This window comes from Phyllopteryx taeniolatus, chromosome 10 (genome assembly GCF_024500385.1).
Source record: "Phyllopteryx taeniolatus isolate TA_2022b chromosome 10, UOR_Ptae_1.2, whole genome shotgun sequence".
Classification (NCBI taxonomy): Eukaryota; Metazoa; Chordata; class Actinopteri; order Syngnathiformes; family Syngnathidae; genus Phyllopteryx; species Phyllopteryx taeniolatus.
In genome coordinates this window covers 28881210-28908942 of record NC_084511.1, presented here as the reverse complement: position 1 = coordinate 28908942, position 27733 = coordinate 28881210, and the positions used below count along the sequence as shown (strand labels likewise).

Below are 27733 nucleotides of genomic sequence, written 5' to 3'. Positions count from 1 at the left end.
TATTATTGTAACCCACTCTAACATTAAGCGAAGTTTGAGTATAGGAAATAAACAACAACTAAAAAAAACACAAACGTTAAACAAAGAAAAAACCTAAATAAATGTCTGAATACAAACAGTTCCAAAAGATAAAATGCAAATGGATTGTACTTAAAAGTTAAATACAACTGAACTGTACTTCAATGTACTACACTGGAACAAAAAACAAAAAACAAACAAAAAAAGGGTTAAGCCGTTTGTAACTTTATGCACAGTTTGAATATAGGAAAATAATATATTTTTTTTAAACTACTGAAATAATGATTCCATTCAAATGTATTGCACAGACATAAAATCTTTACCTAAAGAAATAGTAATAAAAGATTCAATTGCAAATGTATTGTAACTCCACAAAAACTACACAGAAAACAAAGAGAATTAGGCGTGTATCTAAAACAACCACATACAGTACGTGTAGCTTTGCCATAGAAAAGTCTGCTAAACTTAAAGCTCACAAACAATAAAGAATGCCATAGATGGGCTAACGAGCAACACATGTAGACAGATAATATGACAATACTCAAAGGCATATATTCTGTATCCTCTGCGAAGATCGACAGAAAATACTGCAGTTTCCTGAGGAGTGTTGACTGTCGTATTATACTGCCCCCAGGTGGCCAAATAATAATCATCACCATCATCGTCATCATCATCATCAAATCATAATAATTATAATCATAATTAAACGTGTACCTCAAGGCACCACTGTAATCCATACATACCAAACAACTGTTTTTGCTAATAATTACTCAGCATTACTTTTCTAGAACACAGTGCGATTGGCGACCAGTCCAGGGCGTCCTCGGCCTCTCGCTCAAAGGCAGCTGGGATTGGCTCCACCCGGTGGCGTTTCTACCCCAATTTTAGCGGGGTGACCAGATTGGGTCCAAGGGCTTTTTCATGGGGGCCGGACGATTTTTTTTGGGGGGGGGGGCAAGCCCAGTGGTGGGGGACACTGCCCCGCCTGAGGTCCACCCCTAGAACCGCCACTGGCTCTAGCTCGCCCGCAACCCGAATGAAAGAAAACAGATGGAAAGACATTTATTGCCTCATTTCATCTGAATTTATTTAATAACAAAACTTGACTTGATAAGCCTGTGACTGATTTGAGCTCATTAAATACAAGAAGCTCACAGTATGAAAGGAAGCATGGAAACATGCTTGTATTCAATTCAGTTGTTCTGTTGTTTTTCAACATGAACGCTCTTACACATTTCCTTCAATTTTGGGACTTTGGTTTCAGGGTTTGTTAACTTGAACTGGCTTGGGTAGGGGAAAAAAATACAGTTTGTATGTAATGATACGAATGCATCATTATTGCTTTTGCCGTTTTTATCACACAAATGGAGTAAAGGTCATTCTCCAGCGATGAAGTGAACGTGCCCCTCAACAATAGTAGTACATAACGCCCCGTTTGGAGATTTACTGTAAGTGGGTATCCCTGACTATAAATGGAGGAAGTGGAATTTAAAACTCCCTTCTTCACTTGTTCCTCTCCTTACAAGGAATTTGAAGGGGGGAAAAAAACACACTAAATAACACCAAATGCCAACTAAGTTCTGCTTATCTGCCCCACTAATGATTTGAGGAGTTTTTATCACTTTTTGGAAGCGTGACGAATATGAACATATCACATTGAAATACCTAAGAAAACCTTCAAATTAACGATCCATTGCCGGAACTCTAAGCGAGGGAGGTTTCCTGCTATCTGGATTATGCGGCTCGCGGTATTCCAGGATATCTGGACTTGGAGGGTTTGACCCTTCTTTATGGAGCTGAATGGAATTTACTTGCTCAATAATATGAGGGAGCGCCACAAATATTGAAGGAAACAATAAGCCGACATTATGTTCTCCACTCGGCTGCCACGCAGGGAGTGTTTATTAGAGATTGTGTGACAAATGATGCCATTCACCATTCAGCCTGGGAAGTGTTTGGCTGCCGTGACAACAGCGGGCTTGAGGAAGAAAAGCAAAACAAATGCTCAAATAGCAAATGAAAAGTGCTGATTTTGGCATCGCTGGAAGGATCTTCCCCCACGCAGTACGGATTTCCAGAGTCTTCCTGGAAACATCAGAGAAACGGGAAATACGGGAGCTCGCCAAAGACCTTTCACTTCCCCTTTTCTCTCAGAAACAAAAAGATTGCGAGGCGCTATCTGTTTAAGAGGCATACACATATCTCTGCTGCACACACACACACCAACTGGAAGTAACATCCTGGGGGGGAAAAAAAAAAAAAAAAAAAAAAAAAAAAACCTTATCTCAGCGAACAGGACCTTCTATGTTGACAAGGAGAGAAACTGGATTTTTGCCGTGACACATGGAAGAAAAAAAAATAAATCCTCCAACCAAGATAAAGCAAAATTGTCAAATAACAAAACCAGCACCATGGCAACATGTGGGGGGCAAAAAAAGAAAAAAAAGAATACAAAATAAAATAAATAAATCAATAAAATATAATAACAAATACAAATATAATATATACATTAATGAATAAATAAAAAGAATAACAAATCAAACATGTCTGCATTCAGCACAGAGCTGTTGTTGTTAGTTCATTAGTTTAGCCTAGCCGAAACTCGCCTCGCCTAGCATAGCATCAAAGACCGTAAACGCTGGGAAGTGTACACATTTTGGGTTTGGACCGAGCGCTGCCGCCATAACGAAAATCCGTGACTGATTGATGCCCTCCTAAAAAAAGGTCTATTGTTTTAAATTCTCAAAATCATTTCCTTTATGTATGTCTGCCCCACTTCCTGTTCCTTGTCGCGGGAATAACTGTTTTTCTCTGCCTATCAACAAGTGGCCAATCAAATCACATGACCAGGCAAATAAATCTCAAAACCTCCGTTAATCTACAGTATGTCGGACAACAATAATAAATCACAATCAATCGTGTATTGCAAACTTCACACATTTTCATTCCCATAAATTCTCAGTCAAAAGCGGCCTTACGGGGGAAAAAAAAAACAAAACAAAAAAAAACAATGGCGTCATTGATCCACTGATGTCTTTGCGGCGCCATCAACAGAAACGCAAGACGCCATTACAACAAAAGAGAACACAATGACAGCGCTGGGGAGGTTGGTTTGGGTTCTCTGGCTTTTGGCTCTGGGGATTAACACTGCTCATTCGGTTCCGGATTTCTCTTGTAAGTACTCCAATGGTCATCTATTGTTTTAGAAGTAGACAGCAGAGAATGTTATGATGTGGGTCAAATTCACCCATTTTAAGGTTAAAAAAGAATAATAATCTAGAAAAAAATTTCTTCAACTGGATCACTTTGCTGTGATCACATCTTTATTATATACACTGAAAATATTTTAATTGTTTTAAATTACAGACACCTACTCAGGAAATGCCTGTAACTAAAGCAGCCGAATGATGTGTGTCAAATTTTAAAGTTTTTTTTTTTTTTTTTTTTTTTTTTTTTTAAATCTTGACTTACTTTTTTAAATGTGAATTTTGTTTTTATAAAAAAAAATTCCCCAGAAAATGTATTCAGTGTCAGCTAAATTAGAGTTGACCCTCCTGTTGTGTTGCAGGTCAAATTTATACCGTATATACAGCATATATATATACAGGGTGATTGAAAAGTAAATAAAAGTAGAGACCAGCATGGACTTTATGAATAAAAAGCAAAATGACTGTACTTCCGACTGGCCTGACTCACGATAGCGTTTTTGTTTGATGATATTGTGAGTATTGTTGTCATATACTGTATGTATTTGTGGAAAAGGTTGCACTTTGTGTGTGTGTGTGGTTATGTGTGTGTGCGTGCCTAATAATAGTTCATTGTGAGCTAGTGCCTGGTACTGCCCAAAATAAACAGACACACACACACACACACTTTTCTATTGTTGTGCATGTTTACATGTGTGGTCATCGTCCCGAGAAGTCTCAAACGGCTACACCCAACAACTGGGACGCCGCCACCCATCGGCAATTGGGATTTTAAATTATTATTATTATTTTTTTAGAGTTAATAAATGATTCAGGCAGTGAATTCATAAGTCATCATTGAGGCACACCTCCTTACGAAACCCTCAGTCATCGTTTCAAAAGAAGTGTGCACGAACATTCTGTACATGTGACGTCATTCGGGTTTCTGTCTTTTCTCCCCAAGTGTATCTGCACAGTGTTCTGAAGAACCACACGGCTCACGCTTGCGAAGGAGAAACGCTCGCCATCGAGTGTCCCGCCAGAACGTCCGTGGCCGTCTTATCGGCCTTCTTCGGACGGCGTGTTCCTCATCGCTATTTGTGTCCCAGCCAGAAGACAAATCGAACCGACGAAGAGTACGCCGAGTGTTCTTCTGCGGTCGCTATCAAGGTGACTGTTGTGCTAATGTGACACAAACTCGCTGTTATGAGAAAATAAGTATATTTTGTGTTGTTTTTTTTTTCCGTTGCAGAAAGTGCTGTCAGAGTGTCAGGATGAGCGGTCGTGTCAAATCCCCGTCTTTGGCCCCGTGTTTGGGCACGACCCTTGCCCGCTCACCAGCAAGTACCTCCTGGTGTACTACAAGTGCAGACCAGGTAGGTAGAGGAGTTGAGAGTTTGCACGCTATAATTTTTTACTGCATAAAAACATACAGTGGTGACATAATTAAAAAGAATGTGAAGAATGAAACCGTTTTTAACACTTGTTTTTTTGCTTCGATTCAATGGACTTTGTGCTGTAATACAGACACAAAAATACATGGAGACGGTCACAGCTCCTCAGTAGGCTGCAGTAATATTAGTCATACTTTGCAGAGGATAAAGAATACAGTAGTTTAGTTTGACAGTAAACATTAACCGGCAATAAACAATTTAAAAAAATACTTTTTTTTGAAGAATTATAACCTCTAATTAGAGTCACTCGTATGTCAAGGCACCACTGTACTTGCATCAAGTCCATTGTTCTATAAACACCAAACACGCCGACTTGCCTGTCTTGCTGCGTTTTCAGCGCACCACCGCACGAGACTGGTGTGCGAGAACGAACGCCTGAGGCTGGCGTGTAAGAACGGCACCGTGCTGGCCATCTACTCGGCCAGCTTCGGACACCTGCTGCACGGAAGACCCCTGTGTCCTCAGGGTGGGGGCTCGCCGGTGGACATGGGTCAGCAACATTCACAGGAAAACGAAACTCGCAGTCATCACGATCGGATGAATCACAACTCATTGTTTCACTTCTCTTATTGCGAGAAGCAGTGGCGGGCTGTGCATTTGATTCTTAATACAGCCATGATCATGTTCCAATTAAAGAAACTGACTATACCGCAGGTGTCAAACGTGCGGCCCGAGGGCCAGGTTTGGCCCACCGTATCATTTTTGCTGGCCCACTAAAGCAAATCAAATCTGTCTGTGTTGACTTTCTTACTACATTGATTTGTTCCTTTCATTTTGGCAGAAAGTCTGCACAAAAATTGCTATTTGAATTAACTTTTTACGGATATTACTAGCGTCTTTTTTCACCAAATCCCTTCTTAACATAAATTGAACATGTGTTTTCCATGAATTTTGATTTCAAATTCAATTTGTTGTTAAATATGTAAATAATAACAATCGAATATGAGAGCAATTACTTATATGTAATAATATGATGAGTTGGCATTTATATGATTATAGCAGTCATAATGGCCCTCAGATGGAAACTATAATTACAAAGTGGCCCACAATTAAAATGAGTTTGACACCTCTGCTCTCTATCCAAAAACGCAATATAACAGCACACAAGTGTGCCATGTACATTAGCTAGAGCCGTTCAAAATCTATATTTATCTAATAACATGACAAAAACAAAATACAACAAACTCACCGAACGTGCTGATTATTAAATGTGTTAATGTGTGTGGATCGAAATCTGATCGGTTAGAAAAAGCAGTTTCTCCGCTCATGCTGTATAGTTGAAGTTACATCAGCCAGCACGACTGATTCTGAAGACACACGACAACACATACTGTAGACGCTGAAATCTGATTGGACAAAAACATCTCAACATCCACAATCCACATACATGTATTGGAAGCGTTCCAATTGTCCATTACAGAGTGTTTGTCGCCATCTGCTCTGAGGAGAGTCTCACGCCGGTGTCATGGCCGAGCGAACTGTTCGGTGCTGGCTGACGTTCAAAGTTTTGGGGACCCGTGTTTCCCCGGCACCAGGAAACACCTGCGAGTGTCCTACACTTGTGGTGAGAAGCCAACTGTCATTTGCTGCTTGCTTGTTGCAACTGAGACGTGTACACGATGCTTTACCTCCACCGATTGCAAATCTCTATCTATCTATCTATCTATCTATCTATCTAATCTATCTAATCTATCTAATCTATCTATCTATCTAGTGCCCAGGTATGTTCTGGAAGACGTGGGTCGAGGGACAACAGATCCTTTCATGATCTCGGACTACACACACGGTGAGTGTAAACAACAACACCACTATTACACTGCTGCATTCATGTTATTTGATTTGATTTTTTTTTTTGGTAGCATGCATGAATTGGCATCTGAGCCAAGGCCCCTCTCGCCTGCAGGTGGATGGTACACTGGCCCCACCTACAGGCAACAAAATGTTCTACTAACCAACTCTCTGGAGATGATAGAAAAAATGTTGGGTATGTGCACTGACTTATCGTACAAAGGACTTAAAGTATCGGAAGTGACGGAATATGCTGCTCATGAAAGAGACGGGACGAAGGAAACATCATTGTTTTATGTGGCTTGATCATCATCAGGGATTTGTTACAGAGTTTAAAAAAAACATTTATTTTTTAAATAGGTTTTCCCCTTTTTCATTCATACGGTGGGGTTAAAATATTTTCCACATGTGAATTATTGAAGTCGGGCAATAGAGCTCAAAAAGCTGCAACAAAATGTCACAATCCAGAGAACTTCAAGAACAGATGAGAAACTAGTGAGGATAAGCGGTATAGAAAACGGATGGATGGATGGAAAGCGTTACAAAGCCATTTCTAAAGCTTTAGGACTCCACCAAACCACGGTGAGAGCCATTATCCTCAAATAGAGAAAACATGGAACAGTGGTGAACCTTCCCAGAAGTGGCCATCCCACAAAAATGAATCCTCACGGTGCAGCTGCAGCATCATCTGCTGACTGCTGGCTATCCCAATTTTGAATCCTTTTTCTTTACCTTAGTGTGGGTTAATCGTTTCGAAGCTCTTCAAAGCACTTCATTGTCTATTTGGTTTTAAAGTTGCATACATCAAATAGTATGTCGAGAGTACTTGTAGTCTGACATTTGCATGCATTTCTTTCAGGAGTGCCTGAGCGAGTAGCTCTGTATTTCGTCTCGGGGATCTGCGCTGGTCTGGTTTTCCTGCTCTGCCTGTTTGGAGTGCGTTCCACACTAGTGAAGGACGTGAAGGGGCTGGTGTCGGATCTGCACAACGAGCTGAAAGCATCGAGCGGACAGCACAAGGACCTGACGGACGACCTCTACGATGACGACGAAGTCTCGGATGCCTCGTCCTTTCGTCGCCTGACTCGGTCTTACCGCACGACGGACATGCTCGGTCCGTCCACGCTTACCGTGGAGATGATGCCACAGGGTGTTGAACACAGTAGAGATCTGCCCAATGGAGACATGTGGCCACATCCAGACACCAACCCTTATGCCATTCATCAGATTACAAATTACAGCAATTAGTTTCTTTTAACCTCGTATACTGTTCGGGTCAAATTTGACTCGTCTTGATAGTTGACAGCAGTGAAAATATCCTCCATGATATTCGTTCAACCTGAAATTTGAGGAGTTTTCCTAGAGTGACCCAAAATACCCAAAAATATAAGTATTTAACGTCATTTTGTTTTTGTATAGGTGCTCCAAAGATTTTTTTTACAAGGAGGCTGTTTCGGGTCAAATTTGACCCGAGTCTACTAAAATCTGCTTTAGATTTACCAGTGTGTGATAAGTCAAGGATAAAGGCAGTAATTTTGTAAATTGTGTTGTCTTTTTATGATAAAGTGGTAATAGTACAGACGAGGGAACTTGAAACGGTCCCGAACTGTCCGCGTCGCCATCACGTTTGCACAGGTTCCCGCAGAACCATTGGGAGGATCTCGAAAAAGTCGAAGAGTAAAACAGCACAAGGATGATCATACATACTACACATCACACAGAGGTCAGAGGGTGCCTTGACACCGGCCATGAGAACTGAACCCGAAAAAATCAAATCCACTTTCCCTTTCCTCTGAAACATTGTTTAGGGAGTAATCAATTATTTTTTAATACCAGACAGGCTATTCATACATTTTAAAAAGAGCTTTAGTTCATCATTTGATATATTTTGTCATTAAATTACGTAATGTAGTTTCATGTAATTAGTTACTCCCCAACACTGACCATAGTACAGTACAGTACTGTACTGCAGTGGTTCCCAACCTTTTATTGTCTTGAGTATCCCCTGAACAATTTTGTCATAACATGAGTACCCATCACTCATACTTGTTGATGATTCTCCAAAAGTAGAACTCAATGCAATTTATCATTGAATGAAAAATCATTTTATTTTTTATAATCACTTGAACGTGAACCTCAGGCATTGTCTCAAATGAAACATAATTATATACATATATAGCCTTGAATATAAGTCATGTAAATAAAACAAATATGAAATGCCTCTGTTATGTATAACTCATAACATTTACTGAGTGTTATATGAACGCCCTCCTGAATCCTGAGCAACTGGATGGATTTAAGGAAGCTTGAAATAATTGCTTAGTTGCATAAGGAAGGCTGTTTTCAAACTGTTCCAGAAGGAAACACCTGACTGAGATAGATAGGTAGATAGATAGATAGATAGAGATACTGCATCCTGTGGGGGAAATTATATTTACTAGGTATAACAAAGTGTTTAAAACCTTTCCACATGAGCCAAATACTCGGTGTCTGCTATAATGAGTGAAATGGGGGGGGAAAAGAGGACAGATGAAACTCATTCACTGCCATTGACGGCTTTTGAAGTCAAATAGCCATGTTCCAAGTTGCGCCGCTAAACTCCTGATAAGGTTGCTCGGCCCGCGAGTGGGAAAGCGAGCAAGTGCTCAAATCAACAACCAGCATCTCTCTCCTCGCATTAAAAAATTTAATCCTACGAAATAATCCCAAATTTTAATAAATGCACCAGTATTCTTATTACATCTTTTTTCAGTAACAGTACTGGATTAGTTACATTTAAAAAAAAAATCCTGAATACATAATGCCGGTACATGTATTCCGTGACACCTGTCCAAGCCTGTTTCTATGTACTCCGTGCAATGTGCTCGCGTACCCCTGGTTTGAAATACTGCTGTACTGGCCTCTGGAATTTTGTAAACAAGGTCTACAGGTTGTAATACACCCTCCTGGACACAGAAGGCGCTACCTGCGGTTTGAGTGCAAAATGAAGCCGGGAGAGGCGAGGGAGGGAAAGAGGGAGGGAGGAAGAATCATCATCGCCAGGCAGAGTCCATACTCCATTCCTCGCTTAACTCTCTCCTGAAGTCGGACTAGCTTCAGCATCTGGCGTCACGTACGAGCCACGGTGCGTATTAGCCACCTCGAACAAGTGAACGCGAGCCGGGAGTTCCCACTTTATGGAAAGAACGGCGACAAATAAGGTCCACACTTTGAATTCCAAGCTGTGTTGAATGTCCGAAGCCGTTCCCCGGATACATTGGCGACCAACCACCGAGCTCGAGCTGCTGTCACCCGCAAGGCCGCCGACGCACCGGGCGGGGATTTCACTTTCTCCCATTCCGGATGTATGGACGGAGCCAACGCGTAGCCGCCTAGCAGCCCGGGGTAAACTCGTCTCTGTTGGGTAAGAATGGATTCCTTCTCGGGCATTGGCAGCGAGGAGTGCTTGGCGATATCCTTTTGAGGGGAAATCAAATCAAATAAAGCAGCATTGTTTAATAGGCTAACGTGTACTAGAGTGATTTTTCTGGCCATGTAAAGTTATCATTATGATGCTTGAACTATATGAGAGTGGCTATTGACATGCTGTGAAATAACGATCCTCATTCGCATGTCGCTTGATGAAGTCATTTTTTCCACTAGGGGGCTGTCAACCAAAACAATGATTCAAATACAATCAGGCGATGTGATGCCCGGCCTCATTGTTCATTCATGAACTCATTTTAATCCCCAGCCTCAATAGTAAACTGGGATGTAACAGAAATGTGTCCGCTGTGCGCCCAAGATGTGTTGTTGTTGTTTCATTTTGGATACAGCTAACATACGACGTTTCCTATTTGTCAGCGAGAAGTAATTTTTTTTTTCCATAAATACATTCACTGTAATGAATGCAATGAATTGCAATTGAGCCAAAAGTGAAACCTACACACACTGTGTTACATTTGTGTTCTGCGCCTTAAAATGGCGTGGCCTAGTGTGTGCCTTGTCGCTCTCCTCTCACTCTCACGCACGACAGCTTCGGCTGTTGGTACCGGATGGCTTACCGAACCAGCGAGAGCTCAGCGGACACTGCACACCTTCGAGGGTTTCTTAATAGCACAATCGCAATTCTTAATAGCGCAATTTACCTTCCAATTTCCAATTTACTTCGCCGGTATCTTAAATACTGTACGTGACGTCCTGAGCGAATGATGTTTACACTGTGTGAGAAAAGCTCAAGAGAGTGTTCCGCGTGGATGTCATTAAGTAAAGTGTTGAAGCCAAAAAATATTTGTCTGAAAAATTTGTAGTCTAGTGTTTGTAGTCTTTTGACATTGTTTTGAATGAGAGCCCCGGGAGGAAAATAAATTGTTTTGAATAATAACAGCCATGCTTTAATTTTTCACATTAACGTTCACTAACCAATTTATTTAGTGATTTTTTTTTTTTTTAACGAGTATCACCATTCCAGTATCTACATTCCATTTTCATTTTTCAAAAGCATGGCTTCATCTGACAGTGACACTGCAATCCCAACGTCAAAGACATGGTGCCTTTTTAAAATACACAAGAAGAAAAGTACACCACACAGTTTAGATATAGTTAATTTTCATGTTGCGACACAATAATTCCTTGATTGTGCTGCTCACACTGTAAGAGGTCTGGAGCTGAGGGCTGGCCAGAAGGAGCCCAGGCTGCTGTCACTAATCGAACGTGGTGGACAGTTTATGTAAGTACCTTATTGATTAGAACATAGTGATAAATCTGTTCCAAGTTAACGCGTTGACTTTTCAATTACATCTTTTTCCCAATCAATCCATTTTTCTATAGCGCTTGTCCTCATTAGGGTGTCTTGGACTAAGGGCTGCAACGATTAATCGAGTAACTAAAAAAAAAATCTGTTATAAAAAAGGTCCAAGCAAAACAAGGTAACATATTGTGTTTACATCATTTAAGATAGTTAGAATGTATTGTAATGCCCCCTAGGAAGTGGTCAAGGGTAGACACAGCCACTGGTGCACTTTCTAGAGGTGCAGCAATGAATCGTTTACTCAACAACCAAAAGTTCAACAATGAATCGTTTAATCAACAACCAATGGATTATCAAATGAATCGACAAACATTTTGGTCAGTTATTCATCGTTTGCAGCCGTTGTTTAACTCAAAAATATCCAACTCCTTGGATTTCAGCCCCTTAACAGTAAATATTCTCTGGTTTCTGTAGTCCTTCATGAAAGCAGACTGATTATCTTTGTTTTTCATCGAAATAGGACATTTTGCAAACCTCAAACATCAGACTTAACTTTGGAAAACAATAATCAACATTTTTTGACAATACAGACCGCACCAATAACTGAATCCTAATTTCTAAGAAAAATAATGGTGAATTTAATTCATTACAGAAATAATGATTATTTGCAGCCATCAGTTTCAAAATGGCGGGTGAGTACAGAATCACTCTATCATCTGTAATATTGCTTAATTGTTGTTTATTTGGTTTTGTTTAATCACTACACAATACGAAATAAACAACAGCGATCAGTTAATAAACAGTCATCGAGAAAACAATGATTTCGCAGTAAATCTTAATGCCAAATTTGTATCTGATTATTTGAAAAATTGATGTAATAACTGATAGAATAATCAATTCTAAAAATATTCGGTAGCTGCAGCCCTAGTACTTACAATCAAACTAAATAAATAAATGAAAAAAACATGTTTAAAGCCATACACACTCAAAGTCACAGATATGACAGTTGAACGTGAGGAAGGCGACTCTAAGTGGACAAAAATAATATCTGCACCTCACATTCACGTTATTGTTTAATAATGCACAGAGCTTTCATTATCGAATCTTTTTAGATTATCTTATAGATATTTCGCCAAGAAATCGGTACCCCGCCCAAATGTTATTTTTTTTTATTCAATTTTTTTTTCAGAACTAAGATGCATTTTATTCTCATCTATGAGGGCTTGACTTCTACCCTTAAACTGCACATGTTGGTACTGAGTGTACGGTATAAACTCTGTACAGAATTTGAGACAACAAAATCAACCTTTGCCAAACGGTTAGCATTTGCGATTAGCATTACTGTGCTAACAATTACCATCCCCCCCAACTGCCATTCAGCTCACTCATACATCATGTTATATGTACATTACACATCTAATAGTGTCTTAAAAACCACAGACAGACCCTCCTCTGTCGTTTGTGGCAATGTTTTTCCACTGGCTCAACAGTGCGTCCGTCTGCAAATAATGTCCGTATGGTAAACATGGACAGTGGCCAAATGGTTCTGGGTGGCGCAAATTGGTTCCGGGCGGTGCAAATGTGCTTTTATTAATACATTTTATTGCCTCAAGGCAGAAACCTTTGGATCAACCAATTTTGGTAGTCGACTTAGTCGAGTTAGACGATTTTATAATTCTTCCCCCCCACAGCCGTGATAGTGCAAAATCAGTTTGAACCCAGTTACTCGATGAATCAATGGAATAATCAGGAGAATGCGCAATTTGAAAAATATATGATAGCTACAGCCCCAACTCTCACACAGGTGTACAATAAAATCAACCACTAATGTAAAATGTTAAGATATATATAAGATAAAAACACTTCCTTTTTATAACCCCAATTCCAATGAAGTTGGGACGTTGTGTTAAACATAAATAAAAACGGAATACAATGATTTGCAAATCATCTTCGACCTATATTTCATTGAATACACTACAAAGACAGGATATTTAATGTTCAAACTGATAAACTTTATTGGTTTTAGCAAATAATCATTAACTTAGAGTTTTATGGCTGCAACACGTTCCAAAAAAGCTGGGACAGGGTCATGTTTACCACTGTGTTACATAAATCACCTTTTTCTTTTAACAACATTCACTAAAGGTTTTGGGAACTGAGGAGATTGTTGAAACTTTGTAGGTGGAATTCTTTCCCATTCTTGCTTGATGTACAGCTTCAGCTGTTCAACAGTCCGGGGTCTCCGTTGTCGTATTTTACACTTCAAAATGCGCCACACATTTTCAATGGGAGACAGGTCTGGACTGCAGGCAGGCCAGTCTAGTACCCGCGCTCTTTTACTACGAAGCCACGCTGTTGTAACACGTGCAGAATGTGGTTTGGCATTGTCTTGCTGAAATAAGCAGGGGCGTCCGTGAAAAAGCCGTTGCTTGGATGGCAGCGTATGTTTCTCCAAGAGCTATATGTACCTTTCAGCATTAATGGTGCCTTCACAGATGTGTAAGTTACCCATGCCATTGGCACTAACACAGCCCCATACCATCACAGATGCTGGCTTTTGAACTTTGCGTCCATAACAGTCAGGATGGTTCTTTTCCGCTTTGGCCCGGAGGACACGACGTCCACAATTTCCAAAAAGGATTTGAATTGCGGACTCGTCGGACCACAGAACACTTTTCCATTTTGCATCAGTCCATCTTAGATGAGCTCGGGTCCAGAGAAGCCGGCGGCGTTACTGGGTGTTGTTGATAAATGGCTTTTGCTTTGCATAGTGGAGTTTCAAGTTGTACTTACGGATCTAGCGCCGAACCGTATTTACTGGCATTGGTTTTCTGAAGTGTTCCTGAGCCCATGCGGTGATATCCTTTACACATTGATGTCGGTTTTTGATGCAGTGCCGCCTGAGGTATCGAAGGTCACGAGCATTCAATGTTTGTTTTCGGCCTTGCCGCTTACATGCGGTGATTTCTCCAGATTCTCTGAACCTATTGATGATATTATGGACCACAGATGATGAAATCCCTAAATTCCTTGCAATTGTACGTTGAGGAACATTGTCCTTAAACTGTTGGACTATTTTCTCACGCACGTGTTCACAAAGAGGTGAACCTCGCCCCATCTTTGCTTATGAATGACTAAGCAATTCAGGGAAGCTCCTTTTCTACCCAATCATGGCACCCACCTGTTCCCAATTAGCCTGTTCACCTGTGGGATGTTCCAAACAGGTGTTTGATGAGCATTCCTCAACTTTCTCAGTCTTTTTTACCACCTGATGCAGCTTTTTTGGAACGTGTTGCAGCCATAAAATTCCAAGTTCATGATTATTTGCTAAAAACAATAAAGTTTATCAGTTTGAACATTAAATATCTTGTCTTTGTAGTGTCTTCAATCAAATATAGGTTGAACATGATTTGCAAATCATTGTATTCTGTTTTTATTTGTTTAACACCACATCCCAACTTCATTGGAATTGGGGTTGTAGATCAGTCGTGGCAAATATATTGCGGCTAGCCCGAAAAGCTAACCTAGCAGTCTATACTAATACTCCTCCTTATCAAGCAGCATGACACCACCAGACACAAAGTATCCAGATCAAAGTACTTCAGTTATCATAATCAGGTCAATACAAGCTCTAGCGTAAGAGTTCAGGTCAATGGGAATGGAAACAAAACAGGACGTAAAACCCTTCTAGTATATAAAAGCAGTAACAGCGCTAAACATGGTTTCACGGAACCAAAACTAATGCGCACTTATTATCCACATGACAACTGGTGATCGTCTCCAAGTATCATAACAATGAAACACTCGCTGGGGAAAAGTACTTGGACACCACTGTTGTCTTTCTCTTTTCACTATATGTCCACTTACTTGGGAGTAACTTGGGATAGTTGGGTTTAACTTTCATCATGGCAACCTGCAGTGTTGAGATTTTCGGGTGAGTTGTGTTCGCACCACAGACATTATGTGTGTGTGTGTGTGTGTGTAGAAGGTAGCAGGTTGTGTTGCGTTGCAGCGTGAGGCACAAAGCAATTAGTCCCCTCCAGCTACGGCCACTCATTATCCAGAATTCCTACACTCCAGGCAATAATCAAACTCACGTGGGAACACAAGCTCTGTGCTCAGCTAACGGTTAGAAGGCGAGAATGGAGAATCAGGGAGAATGGGCCCTGCAATTGTATAAGGCGTGCTAATAACGCACAAGAATGTCGGCACAAGACTCGAATGCCTCTCTTGTTTGTTGATGTTTGTTTTTTGAGACACACTGAACACGATTTCCCTTTGTTATCCTACATTTCCACCCAAATTCGCAGTTAGCGTATTTCCCCACAGGACAGGACGGCAGCCTAGTGGTCAGCACGTGTGCCTCAGAGTTCTGAGTTTTGTGTTAGAATCTTCTCACAATGTCACAATGATAAACGACCGTAACGTGGGGAGTAATATAATAGCGTGTTATTTTTCTTTTCTAAGACGAGGCATATTGCTGTGGAGCTAAAAAAAAAAATAAAAAAAAAAAAAAATGAGATAATAGAACTAGGAAGTACTGCTACAAAAATAAACTGAACTAAAGTAACAACGAGCATTAACAGTGTTGTCCTATTGAGACGGACAAACTTTACAGGCTTTTGAGTGGCTAACTAAGACCCCATCTACTTTCTGTATTATATTTGGTATTTGATAAGTAAAGCTGGACCATCCATTACAACATAAGACATCCTTGCATGTCTGCATGATTGTTTAATTTGACATTTTTAAAGGGTTTAACCAAACATAAACATTCACCTACTCTGCATCACTTCTAATGTCCCCCGAGTGCTGTGCATGAAGCTGACTCGTCATTGAGAGAGAATGCGACCTCACTTCTTTATATCAATGATATACAACTGTTTGAATGTCTAAACCTCATGCAAACAAATAAGGAAGCTACAATTAATCTTGAGGCTGTGCTGTTACCACGCAGACTCGGTGTGCTGGCAACCCCCGACGCTGTCGTGGCCCGTCCGGTGGCTCAGCTGTCCATACCCATTAATGGAAAATTTGAAATTGTAAAAGGTACGTGGTTTTATTCTTCCACATATACACAACTAAATGGTTGACGAATGGGCTGAAGTTAGTCGTCGGCCGGATCTGTTTTTTTGACGTCTGTATCTTAAGTGTTGAAGACCAAATTTGAAAATCAATAACAAACTCAATATAAAAAAAACTCCTCTTAGACTGGATACACCCACAAATGACCTTTGACCTGCATGTTAACACTTTTTCTGTCCCTTCAGAGGGTGAGGAGGCGCTTCTTATTGACTTCTCCCTAGTTTGTGAGTACTTTTGAACTCTTTTCGGCTCGTAAAACCGCAAACATATCATTTATTATTGCAAGGCTGCCAGTGCCAAACTGTGGGAATGTAAGCTAGCTGCCTGGAATTTATTGTAGCTCAACCAAACTGCATTTATTTCGGTAGTGTTTGCATCTTTGTTTAGTAGCGGTCACAGGTCTTGAGTTTCCCTGGCTCTCTGAAAGAATTTTAAATGTGCTGACTGTGGCGTCAGCATGCTTTGTTTTCTAGACAGTATGCATTTCTTGTGGCAATTCTAAAGGTGTTCCGTGTGTGTGTGTGTGTGTGTGTGCACGCACGCGTCGGTTTGTGTTGTCTTACCGCCTCTAGCTGGACTCAAGATACGGATAAAAGGAGAAAAAGCCCCAGAACTCTTGTTAGAACTGCAGGATGACGAACGCACGCAGACTTTCCTCACCCAGGTGATAAGCGCTCAACAACAAGGTGTGTATAGCAGTTGGATGATATATACTTTCACAAATGATTTACTTAAGTAACATTCATTGACTTACAGTGGATTTATGAGTTCCATTGTGCAGGTGCACCCGCTTGTGTGGAAACCGCGATTGACCTATTTAAACCTACAGGTCGTGGGCCATTTCCGAAGAGCATTTTAATCCGGCACAACATTCAGTTGGAAGAGAAAACCATCAGAGGAAAAAAACAACAACATTATACCCACGACCGCTCATAATATATAATGATAAACATTTGTTTAGATGGATGTTTATTGTTAATACTTTACATTATTAACTTGAGATTTTGTGATAGTACTATTTGAATTTGCCAGTGAGTTTGACTCGGCTGAGGTGAAATAAATATAATGTGTTCAGGATAATAACTTTCTGAGCAGGAGGAAAATGTGTTGTATAAGCAGGCAGGAAGATGTGATGACTCACGCTCATTTCAGATTATGACGCTTCTCTATTTCCTCATATGCATGAATCGCCCTGGATGGGCGGAGTGACGTCCTTCTTTTCGGTTTGTTTTATGGCCTCGGATACTCACACAGGGTCAGTTGTCTTTGCGCTGTTGCGCAACTGCACTGCGTGATCGTAATGAAAATGTCTTTGACTCACCCGATGAAGCTGCATATGGAATCTCAGAAATATGTCAGCATGATGCAATGTACTACAACAAGAATAAAACACCAATTTGATAGCTCACTGTGATTGTATCAAAAACTGAACATGAAAAGCAAACTTGAGCTTTCTGAGGGATTTTAAGATTTACAGTTCAACCGCCTCACACTGGTTCTCTTTTCCACTCTTAGCTCTCATTCAAACACGAGTAGTGCAGTAGTGAAACGAGATGTCGCATATTGAATTTTGTAGTTGCTGAAGACAAATCCTGGAAAGATGTTCCTCCGGGATATGTAAATACGAGTGCGAGTCATCACATCAGGCTGAATTCTTTGCATTATGTTTTCTCTTCCCCAGCTCAGTTGAATTCCACCAAGCCCAGCGTAATGGATCCCTTTGCACAAATACCTCCAGGGGGAGATCGAGTCCCCATCCCACCTCAGAGAGGACACAAGACTGCCAATTGTGTGGACTCTGAAGTCAACACACCCACTGTGACTGGCACACTGCCCTCCGCCCTCGACAGCAGCATAACCACACATCAGGGTAACGCAAGTATGCTTAACAACGTCCAACAGCTCTTTGTTACAATCATTCAATAACACTTTCTCCATATTTATCCGATTATTCAGCCCAGTCTCTGGCCTCAGACTTCAGCTTTGAGGAGAACTTCAATCACACTTTGAAAGTGGAGGAAAAGAAGAACCACCAGAACAAGATAGTTGCTTCTCGGGATCCTCCCCCTGTTCCTCCTCTTCCTCCCCGCAAAGCGTCCTTCACTCCATCTTATCAGCTGCCTCCTGCTCCCCTCCCGAAAGAGAGAGCCTCCTTTCAGGCCAAAGACAACTCCACGGGTATCACCAGACCAGAGTGAGTCACTTGTAGAATATGAAAGATTAAAAAATGTTTACTCATTTTGTATTTTCTTTTAAATTTAATACTATAGTGGTTTTAGGTCGAGCTTCGATCGGGCGGACAGGTCTCCGTCCTGGTGCGAGAGTCCCACCACAAACACCATGAGACAGGCCATGTTCTCCACCCAGGCGGGACAGAGAGAATACCTCATCAAACACCGCCTGGGAAAGAAAGAAAACGAATATGTGGACATCCAGAACTTTAGGTAGAAGCGTTTCCTTTCTTTCATCCTTCAGTTCCTGCTAGGATACAGAGGAACGTCTAAGGTCAAATACAATTTATTCTGGGACGCTGAGTGAGTTTTCCCAAAGGAAATGATGGAACTTTCATTCATTCATTTCAGTGTCAAACTGTGGTCATAATAAAATGTTGCAGGCATTTTATGACAAGTCAAATCAAGTTTATTTATATAGCCTGCAAGAGAGTCTCAAAGGGCTTCACAGGCCCACAGTTGACAAAAATCCATGACATCCCCTGTTCTACACCGCCCATTCGGGCAAGGAGAAACTCAGAGTAAACCCATTTAAGGGAAATAAAGAGAGGAGAAGTGGCAGTAAAACAGGCCAAAATCCAGATGTCAGGGGGTTACGAAAGATAACGCTGAAACCATTCTTAACTGTCATACAATGTAAAAAAGGTAATATAAATATCAAATGGAAGTGGGGAGAGGGGATTTCTCAAGTGGGTTTCTGTGTGGTTTTGGAGATTTATTTATTTTGAGAAAATTCTGGTTAAATTTTGAATTGTGTTGCTTAAGGAACATTTGACTTAAACGTCCTTCTTTGCTTCGGCTATGTAGTCGCATCCACGAGATTTTGTGTGTTCAGAACACGGGGTCCCGGTTTCATTTGGAACGGGCCCACATTTTGTTTGTTTGTAACTGTACTTGAGATGTTAAACATTGGGCCCAAAATCCATCTCCATCTTTCATTTTGACAAATTTCTTTCCATTACTTGTTAAAAGGTTCGGCAACTAACTTTTATTGTACTTTTGTCGACTTTGGTCTTTAAATGCATGTAAATCTGTATGACGTTGCATTGCTTCTTTACAAAAGAGTTTGACTTCTTCTCACTCTCCCTAAAGTCCACATAAATGCTCGATTGTCTCTTTAGGTTCTTCAGTGGTACGTGGAACGTGAACGGGCAGTCTCCAGACAGCAGCCTTGAGTCGTGGCTCTCTTGTGACGCGGAACCTCCTGACATGTATGCCGTGGGGTCAGTGATGATTAGTAATTAGACTCTCTCACAACCGCGCTACATGTACATACAGTACGTGTCACGTTCTCTCTTAAAATGGTTTGGTTTTAGTTTTCAAGAGTTGGACCTGAGCACTGAAGCGTTCTTCTACATGGACTCATCCAAGGAGCAACTCTGGGTGGAGGCAGTTGAAAGAGGCCTGCACCCTAAAGCACAGTACAAGAGGGTGAGTGGAGGAGCAGATCTAATATTTCCGTTGGGTACGTCAAGTATGTATTAACGTCGACATTTTCGACAGGTTCGCATAATTAGACTGGTTGGGATGATGCTAGTGGTCTTCATCAATAAGATACACAAGAAACATATGAAAGAAGTGGCTGCAGAACATGTCGGAACCGGAATCATGGGGAAAATGGTTAGTAGTGACCACCTTTGAAATGTTGGGATTGTTGTTCTTGGGTAGCTCAAACAGACATTTTGCCCTGCGCAGGGGAACAAAGGAGGCGTGGCAGTGAGGTTTGTGTTCCACAACACCAGCTTCTGCATCGTCAACTCGCATCTTGCGGCGCACGTGGAGGACTTTGAGCGGCGCAATCAGGACTATAAAGACATTTGCGCCCGCATGACCTTCCACCTACTGGACCACCCCCCTCTTAGTATCCACAAGCACGAGTGAGTTCCTCAGCCTTTTATAGACAGAGTGCACGTGGCTCTTATTTCACACTAATTAGCTTTCTTTGTTATTCTTACAGATATATTTTTCTCAGCACAATTTAGTCGTGGGCTTTGCAGACAGCATGCTATAATCCACATGTATTTGAGGTTGTTGTTTTTTTTTCCACCTGCCAAATAGTTTAGTCTTTGTGTGTTGTAGTGTGGTAATCTGGTTTGGCGATTTAAACTATCGCCTCTTCATGTATGATGCTTCTGAGGTCAAGCATCTCATTTCCCAGTATGAGCTGAAAAAGCTTCAGGAGTTTGATCAGGTGAGAGAGCCATCAAGACTAAATATCACCTATGAAAAGGAATATTTAATTCATGATTTTTCCAATTAACTCTTTGGTACACAGCTAAACATTCAGCGGCAGACCAAACGAGCTTTCACTGACTTCATAGAAGGAGAGATCAACTTCATCCCAACTTACAAATACGATTCCAAAACAGACAGATGGGACTCGAGGTAAAAGGCTATTTTCATTAAGTCGGGTATACAGACGTTTTCCAGGATACGGCAGGAAGAGCTCCAACACATTTTTGATGATGATTAAACCTTGTCAGCAAAGCCGCCATTTCCCGTCGCTATCGGTGCACAGCGACAGAGTCAGCGGGTCTGTACGCGTCTGCCATCCCTGAAAGTCTTTTCCTCTTTTCCGTTAGCGGGAAGTGCCGCGTTCCAGCATGGTGTGACAGGATCCTGTGGCGGGGCAACAATGTCAAGCAGCTCAAGTATCGCAGTCACATGGAGCTGAAAACAAGCGACCACAAACCGGTTAGCTCCATCTTCAAGATCGGGGTAAGAAGTGGACCAGTCAAGACCTCTTACACATTACACTTTGGACTTCCGAAGATAATGGCCCGATTAGTCGCTGGGTGCATCATCCAATTGAGAAAAATAAATGGCTCCCTCAAATAGACACCTCCCGTTTCCTCAGGTACAAAATAAAAAAATTCAAATAGTAACTGTAATTACCTCAGTTCGTGGATCTGTATTTTTCACACACGAACATTAAAATGAACTGCTGAGTCCAACTCCATTGCTAACCAAAACAGCAGCACCTGCAGATGCACGCAAACAGTCTCTCAGCTGACGTTCCATTGGAAGCAGACGTGATCACTCCGCAATGCGCTTCGGTTCTTGCCATTTCTCTGCATTTGTCCAAAAACACAACGAATTCAACACACTTTGTGGAAAATAAGAAAAAACACAATAAAGTCAACAAACAAGACTCCAGTTTCCTCGATTCTACCTTGGTAGATTACCATGACTGCATGACTGAGAATCCACAAAGAAAAGAAACTAAGTTTTGGGGGTGTTTTTTAATCGATATTGTGACAGTAAGTTAACAATGACTCGGGCGCAGTACACACGACTTTACTCCTTCCCAAGCAAGGACGTCTAACGTCAGACTTTCTTATGTCTTTTAAGATTATCCTATCAACTTCTTTAGGTCTGAGATTTAAGAGTGAATTTGCCCAGATTCTAGGGTCTGAAAGGGGTCAGGGCCGACAATATTAAATATTGAAGACGTTCAATATTTACGACCAAAAGTCTTCATGCGTGTGGGGAAAGACGACATCTCCCAAGTTCTGAATTGTGACGTGCAACAGAATGTAGCCAATCAAGTAAGCGCCCCGACTGAAGAACACAAAAACGACCAGAAGTCAAAACAAACATCTTACCCAATGTTGTTTTTTGTATAAAAGTAGTTTCCACAGAAGTATTTTTCAAAATCATTTAAACAAATGAAAAATCCAATGTAATTATTGGAAAACTGTCTATTGACGCAGTAAGAGAGTACGCCGGCACGTTTTAGAGTTGTCTTCAATTTTTGTAAGATTTGATGTGTTTGCGCAACAGGTGAAGGTGGTCAATGAGCAGCGCCACAAAAAGGTGTTTGAGGAGATTGTCCGCCACATGGACAGAATGGAGAACGATTTTCTTCCCTCTGTGTCTCTGAGCCGGAGAGAGGTAAGAAAATGTTGCAACGTCAATCACTCCACCCATCTATTTTTATGAGCAGCTTAGCAGGGTGTCCTCTTCCTCAGAACATCCTCCAGTTTCTCTTCACGGGCCTCCAGGCATTCCCAGGCCAAATCGAGCCTTATATTTCCACCAGCATGTCCAAGGCTAGGTCTACCATCGTACAATAATCCTCCACTATATCGCGGTACCGCTGTATGCTCTCTTCTCTTCATATATTATGTGTTTAAATGTGTTTGTATTGTTTTAAAAGTGTGTTAGAACTATATAAAAACATTTAAGTGCCATAAATGCTATTAAAACATGTCTAGGGTGTATTTAAATGGGCTATTACTATATTGCGGACTTCACTTATTGCGGCGATGATCTGGAACATAACCCCAGCAATGGAGGGGGGATTACTGTATTACCTAATGGTTGAACATGACAGGATTACCTCCAGTGGGAGGTGACTCGCTGGCTTCCATGATTTCCCGTGCCCGAACCCCGTCAACCCACTTGATGCAAATGTGTTGAGATTAACGCTGGCTGTTCTTTAAAGAAATCCCATTTGAGTACATTGGTGGTACATTCCATCAGGTAATACCCAAAGCTTATGAATTTGAGGGTGGTTGGGAAGTACCTTCTGAAAATACAGAGTGCAGCTCCTATGAGGTGGTTTGGATGGCGCTGAGCCGAACTTTATCAAGTTGGACCTCATTCACTGGACCTGGAGGTCCCTAGAACTACCGGTGGTTTTCATCAACTGCTGCCCCTAGCCCTGTTGCTTTTCCCTGCAGGTGGACATCCCACAGTATTAGTGTTTCATTCAGTTCCTTCCAGGATCTAGTCACTTCCAAAGCTAATGCTATGGCTTAATGTTAATGTTTTCTTTCCCTCTTTCACCCACAGTTTGCATTTGAGAACGTGAAGTTCCGGCAGCTCGAGAGGGAGCGTTTGCTCATCAAGAACGACGGGCAGGTCCCTTGCCACTTCGCCTTCATCCCCAAACTCAATGACTCGCAGTACTGCAAGTCGTGGCTGCGTGCCGAGCCCAGCGAAGGATTCTTGGAACCGAGTAATTTCTGAGTTGTCCATTTTAAAACGCTTTCCTTGTGGGGGTGTTTACTAGGGTTACCTGTCAGAACACAGTAGGAAAGGGGCAAGAAGTGTAACTGCCTGGCACTCTAGCCACACATCAAGACCGTAAACAAATAGAGTGCAGCTCAGCTTCTTGCTAGCAAATTAGTATCTTTTTTGGTGTGTGGCCTGCGATGGAAAAAAGTCTGACACCACCGATTTAGGCGAAATAGAGTATAATCGTTCTGTGTCTTGTCATGTGAGCAGATGAGACCCTGGAGATCTACCTGGAGGTTTACGTGAGTAAAGACTCGGTCACGCTGCTCAACTCAGGCGAGGACGGCATCGAGGACATCCTGGTGCTCCACCTGGACCGAGGCAAGGACTACTTCATCACCATCTCCGGCAATTACCTGCCCAGCTGCTTCGGCACCTCGCTGGACACCCTGTGCCGTATGAAGAAGCCCATCCGGGAGATCCCCATCACCAAACTCATCGACTTGGTGAGGAGATCTTGAAATGCAGGGGAAATGTGGTATGACTCTATCAAGAGTTTTTACCACAGATTAGCTGAAAGTTTGTGAAACATGGCCAGTTTAGATCCGATGGCCGGTCTCGGTACTGAGGCCCGTGAAGGCAGAAAGACGACACGTGAGGGCTTGTTCACTCGCTCTGGGTAAACTATGTCACACAGTGAGTCTATTTTGAATGACTATGAAATGCTTCAGTGTATATTTAAGTGAACAAGGAAGTAGCGATGACACAGGAAAAAGAGTGAGAGAGAACTCATGTAGGTGATAAGTTCTACAGTGCTATTTTGGCTGTGCACTGAAGTAGCGCTGCCATCACGTCTTTGTTTCCACTTGTTTCCATTTTCCTTCATTTGTGTGGATGCGATGATTTATTCTGCCCATCAAATCGATTTGTTTTCCTTCCCTGATTCTGATACTCGGTGCCGTCTTCTTCTGCTTCTTTTCATCGCCTCTCCTTGCCTTGATCATTCCTTTCCATCTCTGCACTCTGGCTGTGGGCTGACTTCTTTCGCAGGGAGAGGACACCTTCACCGAGAAGGTAAAATATTATTACGGGTAAATAACTGTTGGGAATTTGTTTGCATCAACAAAATAATCAAATGGAAGAAGAAAGACTATTAGAGATTGATGGGACAGTGCATCCTCGACTGTCATCATCTGAATTCTCACTAGTCTTAATATATCAGCAATTGGCAGACTGTTATTGTGCCGCAACGCAGTCGGTTGGGAGTCACAGGTCTAGCTTGCTTAAGTGTAACTGTTTTTGCCACCCCAGGAAAAGTCCAGAATGAACTTCCTGTCGGTGGATGGCGCAAGCACAGAAGACAAACCTCTAAAGATCCCCAAGGAGATGTGGATTCTGGTCAACCACCTCTTCACCAAGGCTTGTGATCAGGTGAGATGTGAAGCCATCACTTAATTAGTAAGGTAGTTGTACAGCGCATGTTTCCATTTTATACGACTATGGAACTTCTCATTTTGCAACACCGACTGGGCACACATTTGGAAATGAGTGTTGAGTCATTGCTCTGTTTGTTGTGTCTGCCCCTCAGGAGGACCTGTTCCAAACGCCGGGATTAAAGGAGGAGCTACAGAGCATCATTGACAGTCTGGACACCAGCATTCCAGACGCCGTCCGTATCCCACTTCGTTCATAGCAGTGCCCAACAGCCTGTTAACAAGTGTGACGTGTGTTTGAACTGAATATAATCTTACGAACAATAGAGGCACGTGGATTAGCCTGTAATACTTTATAGGTCAAGGAACCATATTTTAGTAGAAGAGCCAGTGCAATTGCTATTTCAGTAAGTGCCCTATATAGGGTTGAGAGTTCTGTCCCCCCCCAAAAAGTTTGTTTGATGTCAAAGGCAATATTTTATCTTAAAACAACATTTTTACCCTAAACCTTACCAGTAATATTTGCAAAGATAATCATATCACTTATTTAGCTACCTTTAACAATGATTTGCAGTCCTCTCTCATAGTCGTGATTCAAGAAACTGAGGAAATTGGTATCCATGGTCATCATTTGTGCGGAAGAGTAACAATATAGTAATGCCAAGGCCGTGTGATATTAGCAGGGCAACGTTATCGCAAAGCATAGACTCCATAATTAAATATTCATGTAAACCGTTTCCGTTCCATCTGGATCCCGCCAACAGAGCGAAGGGAATTATACATTGGAACGTCCACGTCCTTATTCTTGCTTAACGCTTTCGTCAAGCTGGTTGCAACCACTCTGTGGCCGAGGCTCTGTTGATCTTCTTAGAGGCCTTGCCCGAGCCAGTTGTGTGCTACGAGCTCTACCAACGGTGCCTGGACTGTGCTCACAACAGCCGCCTCTGCAAACAGGTGACCACGTCAAGCCTCGACTTCTTTGTTGCTTCTTCCTGCCTTTTATTGGGCATCTTTCAATTGTGCAGCTAAGCATTTGATCTATTTTATGATTGCCAGTTGATCGCCCAGCTGCCCCGAGCCCACCTTAATGCGTTTCGCTACTTGATGGGTTTCCTGAAGGAGCTGCTCAAGCACGCGCACAACAACAACCTCACAGCCAGCCTCATCGGTAAGCTGAAAAGTTTGGTCTATGAGCCGCGACTATTTTCCCCATTTTTCACCCCAAGATGCAGTTTATTTGCGGGTTTCCCTGATCCCGCGACCGCCATATTCTCGTTATTCTTTTCTCGAACTCACCAAAATTGTGATTAGTGTTCATGAATTTTTCGATGAGCCTTATTAGGGCTGGGGAAAAAAGTTTAATAACTCTGCTTAGCTGACTACAAAATTTGGTTTCCATGTTTTCCACACCAACACTTCTTGCAGACGCACGCAATGTTGGAATAATGTCGAAAGTGTGGGAGCATCATTTTAAAGGGGACATATGTTGCCAAACCAACTTTTTGTAGCATTTGGGATGTATTGTCTCCATGGTGCCTCAGTAAACGTGAAATATGAATTAAAATCGTCCACACATTCCCGAGTTCCAGACATTTTTCTCCCGAGAGCCCTGAAATCAGGTCATTTGAATTTCTCAAACTCGCAAAAATGAAAGATTACAAGAGCTGGCTAAGCAGCTTACTGGCTAAATGGAAAGGAGGCAGCTTTTTCCAAGGCGTGGATGCACTACGCAGCGAAGATTTGCGGTGATGACAGGCAAAACAGACACGGGCTTCTACCTTTGGCCAAGGGATGACAAGGGATCCTGGTTAAAGTAAGCCATTTTAAATTAAAAACAAACAAACAAACTACTTTTCCGCAGCTAAAACGCAGCAGCCAAAGCATGCCAGAGGATTTTTCATTTGTTGGAGTATTATTTCGGGATGGAGAACTATTCGTTTCTGGTTTGTTCGTCATTCGTTACTGTCAATAAAAATAACAAATGGGGATTTGGAGAGCTCGTCCGAGCCTTATTTGGTCTCTTTTTATGCTTCCACACTCTATTCATAATTTTTTTTTCTTCTCCTTGTCAGCCACCCTCTTTGCCAGCCTCCTCATCAGACCTCCTCCCCGTGTTGCGAGCCGACAGACGTCCCACGACCGGCAGAAAGCCATTGGCTTTGTCTTGGGTTTCCTCATGGCGGGAGATGAAGAGTAGCTAATTCAACGGTGTCTCTCCATCGGCGCCAAAGAACGTTGTGCAACAAGTGACCCTTCAGCTTTCATCTGGTGGAACGCATCCACAAACTCTCATGCGAGAGATCCCAGATGCCTCGTTGTGGGGAGTCCATTAGACGTTTTAGCAGTTTTACCAAGTTGTCCTTCTCAATGGCCGCTGTCTGGATTTACAAGCACTTTGGAGAGGTGTGACCTGTTGTTACGCACTTTCCGATGACCTGAAGGACCTGTTCCTTCAGATCACACGTCCTCGTTCTCAACGGACTCAAAATGGACACCCTAAAAGGAAGAGAGTGGTGCACATGTTAAAACACTATGCTTCATTGCTATGCTAGCATAGCTCTCATAGAAGTTGCAAATTAAATCCACCTGTAGATGTTAGCGTTTATTTTAGGTTCATCCTGAAATTTCACCCAAAAGCTCAATCTTGCCAACTTTTGCGCATACCACATATTGTGACCACCTTTCTTTCGAAATCATCCATTTTACAACTGTTTAGGTTGAAGGGGTCCATCTTCTGATACCTGCTACAACTGTCTGTTATGTTGTAGCTGATGTTTAGATGTTTGCATTTCCACAAAGTGGATTGAAGTTTTAAATAGAAATGTCCATCATCATATGACAACATTTC

At 41.9% G+C, this 27733-nt stretch overlaps 2 protein-coding genes across 9 annotated transcripts in view; both read left to right on the top strand.

The window, feature by feature from the left end:
* Window positions 1-2630: 2630 nt before the first annotated feature.
* si:ch73-335m24.2 (protein eva-1 homolog C) lies at window positions 2631-7987 on the top strand. Of its 4 annotated transcripts, XM_061786589.1 has the most exons (8): window positions 2632-3192; window positions 4168-4373; window positions 4456-4579; window positions 4995-5147; window positions 6078-6221; window positions 6372-6443; window positions 6561-6641; window positions 7305-7987. In XM_061786589.1, the coding sequence occupies exons 1-8, from the start codon at window positions 3108-3110 to the stop codon at window positions 7691-7693; spliced, it is 1254 nt and encodes a 417-aa protein (XP_061642573.1). In that variant the 5' UTR covers window positions 2632-3107; the 3' UTR covers window positions 7694-7987. The 4 variants fall into 4 exon arrangements, with proteins under 4 accessions (XP_061642575.1, XP_061642573.1, XP_061642576.1 ...); XM_061786591.1 differs by lacking the exon at window positions 6078-6221 and having other exon boundaries at window positions 2631-3192; XM_061786590.1 differs by lacking the exon at window positions 6561-6641 and having other exon boundaries at window positions 2634-3192.
* Window positions 7988-8142: 155 nt separating this feature from the next.
* ocrl (OCRL inositol polyphosphate-5-phosphatase) overlaps window positions 8143-27733 on the top strand; it is a 20452-nt gene continuing 861 nt past the window's right edge. The window contains exons 1-24 of one of the 5 annotated variants that reach the window (XM_061786583.1): window positions 8143-9569; window positions 9667-9848; window positions 16132-16223; window positions 16445-16483; window positions 16832-16945; window positions 17941-18138; window positions 18216-18453; window positions 18530-18703; window positions 19612-19713; window positions 19807-19921; window positions 19994-20110; window positions 20186-20367; window positions 20570-20681; window positions 20766-20875; window positions 21073-21208; window positions 22274-22384; window positions 23288-23453; window positions 23723-23958; window positions 24503-24526; window positions 24764-24883; window positions 25041-25125; window positions 25712-25839; window positions 25942-26053; window positions 26958-27733. The exon at window positions 26958-27733 is cut by the window's right edge and continues 861 nt beyond it. In XM_061786583.1, coding sequence (XP_061642567.1) covers window positions 9676-9848; window positions 16132-16223; window positions 16445-16483; window positions 16832-16945; window positions 17941-18138; window positions 18216-18453; window positions 18530-18703; window positions 19612-19713; window positions 19807-19921; window positions 19994-20110; window positions 20186-20367; window positions 20570-20681; window positions 20766-20875; window positions 21073-21208; window positions 22274-22384; window positions 23288-23453; window positions 23723-23958; window positions 24503-24526; window positions 24764-24883; window positions 25041-25125; window positions 25712-25839; window positions 25942-26053; window positions 26958-27082 — 3009 coding nt within the window. In that variant the 5' untranslated portion in view covers window positions 8143-9569; window positions 9667-9675 and the 3' untranslated portion in view covers window positions 27083-27733. Of the gene's footprint in view, window positions 9898-11074; window positions 11154-16131; window positions 16224-16444; window positions 16484-16831; window positions 16946-17940; window positions 18139-18215; window positions 18454-18529; window positions 18704-19611; window positions 19714-19806; window positions 19922-19993; window positions 20111-20185; window positions 20368-20569; window positions 20682-20765; window positions 20876-21072; window positions 21209-22273; window positions 22385-23287; window positions 23454-23722; window positions 23959-24502; window positions 24527-24763; window positions 24884-25040; window positions 25126-25711; window positions 25840-25941; window positions 26054-26957 lie in introns of all 5 variants that reach the window. The other 4 variants (XM_061786586.1, XM_061786584.1, XM_061786588.1 and 1 more) reach the window with 4 other exon arrangements.

Bases quoted from the DNA above. Each gene is read 5' to 3' on its own strand.
- si:ch73-335m24.2 (XM_061786589.1), top strand. From the start codon at position 3,108: ATGACAGCGCTGGGGAGGTTGGTTTGGGTTCTCTGGCTTTTGGCTCTG. The intron at 4,580-4,994 runs GTAGGTAGAGGA...CTGCGTTTTCAG, and splicing joins GTACTACAAGTGCAGACCAG to CGCACCACCGCACGAGACTG. The intron at 6,444-6,560 runs GTGAGTGTAAAC...TCTCGCCTGCAG, and splicing joins GATCTCGGACTACACACACG to GTGGATGGTACACTGGCCCC.